The sequence below is a fragment of the Frankliniella occidentalis genome, unplaced genomic scaffold (genome assembly GCF_000697945.3).
Source record: "Frankliniella occidentalis isolate FOCC.00 unplaced genomic scaffold, Focc_3.1 Scaffold66, whole genome shotgun sequence".
NCBI lineage: Eukaryota > Metazoa > Arthropoda > Insecta > Thysanoptera > Thripidae > Frankliniella > Frankliniella occidentalis.
Genome location: NW_026267196.1, coordinates 111,662 through 121,468, shown reverse-complemented (window position 1 = coordinate 121,468; position 9,807 = coordinate 111,662). Strand labels below are relative to the sequence as shown.

The 9,807-nt window shown below is 57.7% G+C and overlaps 1 protein-coding gene across 1 annotated transcript in view; it reads right to left on the bottom strand.

The window, feature by feature from the left end:
- Positions 1–9,807, bottom strand: part of LOC113210972 (uncharacterized) — a 45,881-nt gene that overhangs the window by 25,751 nt on the left and 10,323 nt on the right. Inside the window, exons 2-5 of the mRNA XM_052268274.1 lie at positions 9,483–9,568; positions 757–9,415; positions 312–674; positions 95–207 (exon numbers count right to left, since the gene is read on the bottom strand). Coding sequence (XP_052124234.1) covers positions 95–207; positions 312–674; positions 757–9,415; positions 9,483–9,568 — 9,221 coding nt within the window. The remainder of the gene's footprint in view (positions 1–94; positions 208–311; positions 675–756; positions 9,416–9,482; positions 9,569–9,807) is intronic.

Sequence of the window (9,807 nt, the reverse complement as noted above, 5' to 3'; positions counted from 1 at the left end):
TAAAAAAAAATAGATAGGCAAACAAACTTTAAGGCAAATTGATGTTGGTGCATGAGGATAATTTACAAGTCATACTTGTTGAATAGAGACTTACACTGGCCATTGTAGCTTGGCTTCTTGTTTTTATCTCGTCATCTTTAAATTGAATGACTCTTCGGGTAGTTCTCTTTGCAGGGAGGTTAGCAATCATCTTTTGAATTGTATCCGCTGAAAAAGAAGTACAATAATTCATATGTTTTTCCAATTGCTTTAACTGCATCTTCTCAATAAGGGACAAAATAAGAAAGAGGATGAAGAAAGAAAGGACTCACCATCACCACCACGAGTCTTGGGATTAGTAGATCTTGGTCGCTGAGGAGTATTTGGAATGTTTCTTTTCAACCCTCTACGTCCTTGAGGTCTCCGGCGACGGCTACCGAAAGGTCTCCACTTTCTATTTCGACGATTTCCAGAGCTGCCAGGGCTTGCTCCGACCATTAACAGCTGCCAGGTAGTGTCTCCACCACAGTCCAGCATATGCCGATGTAAGTCCGCTGGAGTTTGACTGACATGGTTACACTTTGTGCAGGTCATGTCACAATGCTGTGTTGCAGGCACAGCTGGAGCAGACATAATAGTGCCTGCTGCGTGAATAGATCTTCGGTGCAGGTCTCCGGGTGATTTAATTCCAACAGCTGGAAGGAATAGGAATGCATCAGATTAGATTGCAGAAATTTAATATCAAATTTAAAACTAGGAATATGGTAGCCAACAAACCTGTGAAGGGAATAAGCGCAGCATCATCAAATTCAAAGTGAGTGCACCAGACATTAGGGTGATTGTTCCACTTGTGATCCTCGAGATCATACAGATTCTTGAACTTTGCATCACAGGCAGCACAGAGGTAATTCTTGGGTCTAACCCATTCCCCACTAAGTTCTGAACATCCATTGATCATTGGAGGACTACCTTGACGCCATACAGCATTGATATAGTCAGCCGCTGCTTCTTTAGGAGGTTTAGGTCTCCTGTCAGGCTCTGGTTTTGGAGGTTCAGGAGTATTGAAGCTCACTGACAGCATACTCTTTTCAAGAACAGCAGCACTTGCTGTTCGTCGAGTTTGCAAGCCTGCAGAACTTTGGGTAAGACACAGAACTGAGGGGAAATCTAAAACAGGAATTTCTTCTTGACTAGAACGCAGATTGTAACTACGAGTTCCACTTGATGTTGAAGGAGATGTGTGTTGAGCTTCTTTTGCTTCCAGCCTCAAAACATTTTGTCTCATGGTCACTTGAGTATGAATGTCAACATGTGACATATCTCTTAAGTAGTTAGTCATACCACCTTTCCCATCATACTTTTTAGGAAATGCAAACTTTTCCCAAGTACGATATCCATCACTACTTCTTCTTCTGTTAATATTCTTAACCTTTGTAGCTGGTGCAGGCTCACTGAAGCAGTCTTGTGATGAAAAGCTTGTGCTGGGAGCACTAACGATGGGGGTTCTGAGGCGAGCAGAATCAGAGGAAGGAACAAGTGGTGGTTCTTCTACTTCTCGCTCAAAAAGCTCCTGGGAATCAAGCTTCCCATCCAAATGATGAAGAAGATTATCTCTAATATTGCTTGAAATACGACTATAAAACAAGGTCTCTGGATCCATCCGATCATGCTCCTTCTGACCTTCTTCTGAAGTAGATATTGACTCTGCTGTACCCTTCTTCTTCTTTTTACGCCCCCTGTTGTCATGTTTTAATCTGTAGTGTCTATTTAAGTTATGTTCACTGACTAGAAGTTTTTGACATACAGAGCACTTAAACTCTTCTTCAACAGCCTTAGCTGCTGGCTCGGCTGGTTTGGTTTCTTCTGGTAATTTTATTTCAGTTTGCTGGACTGAGGAAGAGTTTTCTGAAAGGTTTGCTCCTTTAGTTTCCAATTCAGTTTCAGTAGTTTCCTCTTCACTGTGAACTGTTTTCTGATGTTCCACCAATGCATTTTTAGTTGGAAACCTTTCTTCACAAGGTGCACAGCCAAAGAACACATCAGTATGTAAAGTGCACATGTGCTGAAAAAGAATTTCCAGATTTCTGAACACTGGTTCATGATTTTCGCAGAATTCACAACTATATCTGATTTTTGCTTTCCGAACTTTCTTGGTGGGACGCTGATGAACTCTAGATTGATGCTGGCGTCTCAGTTTATCAGTTTCAAAAAGTTTATCACAAAAGAAGCACATAACAGTGTTTTCTGAGCACTTGCAACTGTTCGTATCACTACCCTGAGATACTGATTTACCACAAGAATGACAAGATTCTAAAATAGAGGTAGATGACTCATCCAGAGAAATCAAGAGGAGGGGATTCTCCTCAACAGCTAGCTTTTCTTGATCAGATAGTTTGTGGGAAGAGCCAGAAAATTTGCTAGTAGCCAGGGCAATTGGAGCAGGGTCTAGGATGGGAGCAGCGTCAGGTATTGATGAAGGTTCCGATGCTACTTCAGGTTCCAATGTTGGAGCTTCTTCTGATGTGGAAACGGTTCCAGTGGTATCGTTTTCACCATCTACAGTATTCACTAGTTGCTGCTTGTGGTTTGAAAGGTGTTCCTTCAGTAGCACTTTTTCATCAAATGTTTCATTACATGTGTAACACTGATAAACACCACCATCATACTTCGGCAAGTCAGGATCTGTAATTCCAGTGGATGGATCATCAGAGCCAACTTGAACATGAATTGGCATTTTATTCCCAACAACAATACCACAGTTTGAAATGTCTCTGTCTGTAAGGTGCGCATAATTTATGTGCGACCTCAGGTAATGCCTCTTTAGACTAAATGCACGTTGATAGACTCCCTCACAAATGTCACAAGTAAACCATTTTTGTCCCGCAGGCCCTGTATAATGGTGCTCACTATCAACAACATTAAACGTGAAATACTTTGGCAAGCCATTATTTTCTTCAACTTCTGGTTCTGGTAGCTTCTTTGATTTTTTAGATTTATCTGTTTTTTCTGTTTTCTTCTTATGGTCTTTTTTGGGAGAACTTTTGTCATCACTCATGTCCTCCTGTTCCCAGTCATTCCTGCTCTCCTTTCTGCCAGCTGATCTCCTAGTTTTTATTGAACTCTTTGAGGACCTTCCAGCTGGTGACGGGGACCGAATAGGCTCTAGAGGCTTTCCGCTTCGTGTTGCACGAACAGGAACACGATAATCGTCCCAGACTCGTTCATCTGTGTCCTCTTCACCCTGTTCACTCTGAAGGGAAACATCAAGCTCTGATGACTCCTGTGGTACGGGAGACTGCGTTATGACTGGAGCAGATTCCCTTGGTTCGATGACTTCCTCAGTAGATTTTACCACCTCACCTCTCTTGATAGTAATCTTCACAGAACGTGTGGGGGCGGGAGGTAGCACTTGAGCTTCGACAACCGGTGTTGTCACCGCAACATCAATGGGTTGGACAACTGGCTGCTGGGTAGAGACCTCGCTACTGGGCGCAGCCACAGTCGTGGGCGAAGCCACACTGATGGGCGCAGCCACAGTGATGGGCGCAGCTACACTGATGGGCACAGCCACACTGATGGGCACAGCCACGCTGGTCGGCACAACGTCGAGCGAGTTCTCGCCCACCATGGCCTCAGGCGGGGAGTCACAGGGTTCTTCTTTGGCCTCGAACATATCCTCAATGTCAACTTCGTCTTTGGGCACAGCGAGTCCCATGTCCTCTTCCACGATGACAAGTCTACCGTCCTGACTCTCCTCGTTGTCGGAGTAGCTGGGCTCCTCCTGCGCACTCTGCTGGGCGAAGGCAATGAGCTCCGTCTTGAGGTGCACGGCCGCCTCGGGCTGCATGGGCTGCGACTCCACAGTCACCGACACCACGGGGCTGTCGGGCTCGCGACGCACGGCCAGTGCTCCGGGCCGGGGCCCCATGGTCAGCGACAGCGACACATTAGGGCTGAGGCTGATGCTAGGAGCCGTGATGACGGGCTTCTCGATGCCGAACGTTCGCGGAGGCAGGGAAGTGACGTTGTCCATGGGCACGATCTCCAGCCCACCCGCCGCCAGCATGGGAGGTATTGTAGGCCTGGCGGGCGGGGCGCCGGGGGTGGGGCGAACAGTGTCCAGCATCTGGGACACTTTGTTGAGGGGCAGGCTGCACGGCACAGACATGTCCGTGCTGGACCGGCGGCCGGCCGCAGCGATGGGCGTCACCGTCACAGCCGGGGAGATGGTCACCGTCGGGGAGATGCTCACCACGGGTGCGATGATTGACGGCGAGGCGGAGGTTGGAGCTGGCGGGGGCGGGGGCGACGGCGTCGCCACAGTCGAGATCACAGGTTTGGGCGGAACTAGTGGCCTGCCGAACGGAGGCTTGCCCGCGCCCGTCATCTGCGCCCGGGTCGGGGTCACCTTGACCTTGGCGCGCCGGGGTGCGGGGGCGGCGGGGGCGGGCACCTGCTGTTCCTTGATGGAGCTCTGCACGTTGCGTAGCTCCTCGACACGCACGATGAGGGTCTCAAGGAGCTGCGCGCACACCGCGGCCGTGTCCTCCTTGGGGGGCGAGGCCGGAGCGGGGGAAGTCTCGGGCAGGACCGTCACGGAGCAGGCCGAGGCGGGCGCCGGCGGCGGCGTGACGGAGCTCGTCTCGGCGGGCTTGCAGGGGAGGAGCCCCGGCATGGGGGGCCTGGCGGGCCGCTCCCGGCGCTCCTCGTCGCCGCTCTGCTCTAGCTCGATGGTCAGCGTGTCCGTCACCTGGATCACCTTCTTCACCGGGGTCGTCGGCTGATCGTCGGCTAGGTTGAGGGGCGCACCGACTTGCTCAGCCTTGGCGCGCAATCCATCCACCACGTTGCGGATCTTGGAGCCAAGCTTGGACTTCTTCGACGCGTCCGTAGAAGCCGCAACACCAGCGGTAGCCTGCGCCTGCGCTTGCATCTGCGCTTGTGCTTGTGCCTGCGCCTGAGCTTGTGCCTGCACCTGAGCTTGTGCCTGCACTTGTGCTTGTGCCTGCGCTTGTGCTTGCGCCTGAGCTTGAGCTTGAGCTTGCTGGAAGGCTACAGGAGCAGCGGCGGGGGCACCTCTGTTGGGGGGCACCGGTATCTTGAGGCTGACCGGCGCAGGAGTTATAGATATGGAAGTCTGCTTGGCAAGGCGCTGCAGGGGGCTGAGGGCGCTGGGCGGGACGCTGCTTGGTTCTGGTTGACTGCTGGGGCTGGTCCCCCTCTGGAGGCTGTGCTGTGCCGGGCTGGGTCCCCTCTGAGCGGGGCTGGGCCCCCTCTGAGCGGGGCTTGGCCCTCTCTGAGCGGGGCTGGGTCCCATGTGAGCGGGGCTGGGCCCCCTGTGGGCTGGGCTCGGGCCCCTCTGGGCTGGACTCGACCCCCTCGAGCCGGTCCGCTGGCTGTTCACTTCCCGCTGCGCGCTGCTCTGGCTCGCTGGGCTAACGGTCCTGGACGTCGGCTGGGAGCGCGCAGGCGGCGCCTTGTACTGCCTCGACTGGCTTTGCTGTTTGGATGCGGGCGCCGGGACCATTGCATTTTGCCTCATGGCACTCAGCATAGCCAGCTGATTCAGCATATCTGGGCCCATGGGCATCATGGGTCCCATGGACGCGGCCACCATAGCCGCCATCTGGTTGAACTGTGCCATCTTCTGGGGGTCCAGCGGAGTGCCACCGCCCATTGGACCCATTGGACCCAACCCCGATGCCATGGCCATCATGGCCATCTGCTGCGGGTCCATTGGGGAGGGCGAGAAGCCCTGGGACAAACACTGAGCAAGAATGTGCGGAGGAAGGAACTGAGGGCCCATGGGTCCCCACAGCATTGAGGGGTCCATCCCCACGGGCAGCGAGCCCGGGGGTAACAGGCCAGCCCCGGCGGACGTCGCGGTGCTCGTCGGAGGGGTCTGCGCCTTGGATGACGTTGATTGGCCCTTGAACGGGAAGGCACCCTTAGGTAGGGGCGCTCCCTTCTGGGGAATTGGACCCTTCGACGGTGGCTGAGGTTTGGGCTGCACAGACGTCCTCGGCGGCACGGTGACCTTACTGGCGGCGGAGACGGGCGCTCTCAGACCTTGGGGTGGCGCGGGCGCCTTGGGCGGTTGGCTCGGCAGAGAGGCCGCGCCGCTCAAGTTCATGGGCTGCGAGGACGTCGGAGCCGCCGTTGGGGCGGCGACCGGTGCAGAAGAGTGCGGCTCTGCTGGTCCCTTCTTGCCGGGCTCCACGTAGTACGTGGGAATGACGACGGTGTCCTTGGGAAGTGAGAACAACAGCCGGTTTTCCTCACTTGAGGTCACCTGTTGGCCGCCGGCGTTTGTCTTTAGGATGCTCTTCTGCTGCTGCTGCTGCATCTGAGGCGGCGGCGGCGGCGGAGGAGGAGGAGGAGGGAGTGGCTTGTTTGCCCTTACACTAGTATCACATTTGTTGGCGCCTGGCCGAGTCATCGCCGAGGAGGCTTGCGCCGCCCTCTGTTGTGGTTTTTGCTGAATCTTGTTGATGGGCTGCTGATGGAGCTGTTGTAATTGCTGCAGCGTCTGATGAGCGGCGTTCACTTCGGACCGGCTGCTCGTCGGAGTGCACAAGCTGGCCCAAAACGAGGGCGCGATCATGCCGAGCACCTCGGGTGGAATGTTCTGGAGGACGTTTGGCGGGATGTTGGCCAGCGCGGCGGGTGGGATGTTGGCGAGGACGGCTGGGGGGATGTTGGCCAGCCATGGCTGGCTCGCCTGGTGCGGCGCCTGGTGCGACGCCTGGTGCGACGTCTGGTGCGGTGCCTGGTGCGGCGCGGGCTGGGCCTTCGCGACGTTGGCCTTCACCTGCGCTACTTGAGCGGCAGCCTGCGCGGGTCCCGTGGGTCCAGTCGGCAGCATCCGTTTACACGTCTCCTCCAACGCCACGACGGAGGGCTTGAACAGCTTCTCCTTGGACGCCAGCCTGATCTTGGGCTGCTCCTTCTCTCGCTGTATGGTCAGTTGCAGCGGCGCGTCGGTCTTGGGTGCGCTGGCAGAGACCGAGGTGGTGCTCAGGTTGAGGGCGGCTGGCGAGTCGTAGGCGAACGTGTCCAGCTGGTGCACGCTGCTCCTCCGCGCCGGCACGCTGTTCCGCGGCCGGGGCGCCACCTGCGGCGTGGGCGCCACCTGAGCCACGGGGGCCGAGCGCGGCGGCGCCCGAAGGGGGGTTACTCTGTTGTCGGGCTTGTCAGGAACGGGGACCTTTATCACAGTTTCCACGGCCTTAGCCGCTTGGGGAGGAGCGGGGCGCGAAGCCCCCTCGCCTTCAGTCGTTTGGAAGCAGGCCGTCGGGTCCTGCATGGAATCCTCACGGCTTGCCGCCGTCTCAGTCGTAGCGACGGAAGAGTCGCTGGTTGATTCAGTTTCGGGTGGTATCACTGAATCATGCAGCACACGCGAGACTTTTGCCTCAATTTGTTCAGAGGAACCAGTATTTTCCCCCTGGACTATTTCTTGCTTGAGCGTTACAGCTTCGGATGGTACGACGGCCGGGGAAACCACGGGGGCTGCGATGGCCGACGAAACCTCAGGAGCTGCGACGGCTGGCGAAATCTCCGGTGCTGCGACGGCTGACGAAACCTCAGGCGCGCTGATTGGTGATGAAGACGCCTGGGCGTCCATACGCGCTACGACTGCCGCCAAAAGCTCCTTGCGATCCTCCAGGTTCGTTTCCTCCACTACGCCTGGCTGTTCGGCGGCGGCCTGAACGGTGTCTGCCTCAGGAAGCGTGCAAGGCGGAGGGCCGCCCTCCGCGTCATGGGCAGGTTGTACGTCTCGAGCAGGTCCAGTCCGCGACGCAGGTCTATCGGCATCAGCATCCGCAACTGTCGGAACAGCGTCCTGCGAAAGTGCACCTCCAGGGCCAGGCTGGGCGGCAGCGCCGGCACCCGGATCAGGTCCGTGATCGGGTACCGGTAGTACGTCCTTGCTGGGATGTACGCTAGGTCCAGCGGGTTCATCGCCGACAGGTCCATCTCGTCCCACGTCCTGGCCGGCATCTCCTCCTCGTCCTCCTCCGAGTCCGAGTTCGTTTCCTGGTCCACCACAGTCTGGCACATCCGCACCTGCTCCGCTAGTCTCGGGCTGTTGGGCTGCTGGTCGGCCAGCCTGGCCAGGCTGGTCGTCAGGCGCTCCGCCAGCCTCGGGCAGATCGTCGGACTGACGGGGCGCGGGCCCGCGGACCTCGACGGGCTGTTCGCCCGGCTGCTCGTCTGTGGGTCCGGGGGTCTCGACTGTTGACTGCTCGTTGACGGCCGACTCGATCTGCTCGGCCCGCTTGGGTACGGGATCGGGCGTGCCAGGATGATGTTCAGTAACAACTGGCCCGACGGACAGGTCGCCACCGGTCGGAGCAGCTCCGGCCAGTCGTCCGTCGATATCTGCCGCAGGCTGGGCCGGCTCGACGGTGGCTCCGGTCGACTCGGTTGCGGCGCTGGCGCCGACGCTGGCGGCAGCCGGCTCGGCGGGCGGTGAGCTTCTCCCTGGCTCACCGGCTGGCGGGGGAGGTGATGCAGGGGGTGCGGCTGGCGCCTCGGGTACTGTGGGTACTGCATCGGGCTTGGAGTCAGACGCTGGTTGAGCAAGGGGCTCGGCGTCATCCTCTGGCTGAGCACCGGACTGGGAGAGAACCGCTGGTTGATCACGGGACTCGGCGACTGGTTGAGCATCGGGTGTGTGCTGACCCGCTGGCTCAGCAGCGGGCTCGGGCTCAGGCGCTGGTTGAGCATCGGGCTCGGGCTTACCCGCTGGTTGAGCATCGGGCTGGGGCTCAGGCGCCGACTGAATATCGGGCTCGGAGTCAGCCGCTGGTTGAGCATGGGTTGGTAGGCCATCAGGGGTTGGTTGTTGTGGAGGGCAGTCCTCTGGCGCTGGACTAACGCGTGCTGCAGAGCCACCCGCTGGTTCGCCGTCAGAGGCGGGTTGGGCTGGCCTGCTGTCCTCAGAAGCTGTTGGTTCGGCGGACTCACTACCTGTTGCAGGTAGTACGTCCGCTGGAGGTTCGTCACTCTCGAGTCCTGGACCTGACGGTACAGCAGCCCCTGCTGCACCATCGGGCCGTGTGTCGGGTACCCCGCAGTCCCCTGCGGCGGGTACAGCAGGGTCCGTGGGGGTGGCGGGGCGGGGTGTCTCGCCGCCCTCACAGGAAGGTAACTGGGTGTCCCCACCGCCTGGTAGCAGGGGAACATCTGACTGGGCGGGCAAAGCCTCGGGGGTGCGCAGCACGGCCTCTGGCTCTGGGGCTGCGGGTGTCGCAGGCGCCACATCTTGTGCTACGGCTCCCCCCTCGCAGCCGAGGGCGGAGCCGCTGGGGCAGGGCAGTTCTGTCGGGGGCGGCGGCGAGCTCCGCTCAGTCTGTCTCTCCTCAGTCTTGCCGTTCGCCTGTCGACCCTGGTCCTGGACCGGGTCCCCCGTCAAGCGCTCTACGACAGCCTGCGGGAAAAGAGGCGCGTCAGAACAGGCCCAAACTCTCAACAAACTGCAATAGCATCACACTTACCCCCTCGAGTGGCGCCGGACCCACAGCAAGTGGAGAGTCTCTGGTCTCTGGACGAGACACTTGCAGCGTATCGCCGCCATGTTTCCCTGCAATCGAGGAAGGAAGCGTTATCAGCAATCAAAAGCAGCGTGAATGACTGTGCAAGATATGCAGTCGGCGCGTCAGTGGAGGGCGAAAAGGTCGGTGCCAGGCGGGCAACGGGGGGAGACGTCAGTTCGACGAGACGTATCAGAGAGAGCGAGCCTCTTGCTCCCAGGCCCAGGCGCAAACTTTCTCCGCGAGCACAAAAGCGGCCTGGCAGAGAGCGGCACCAAGACCGGGGGGG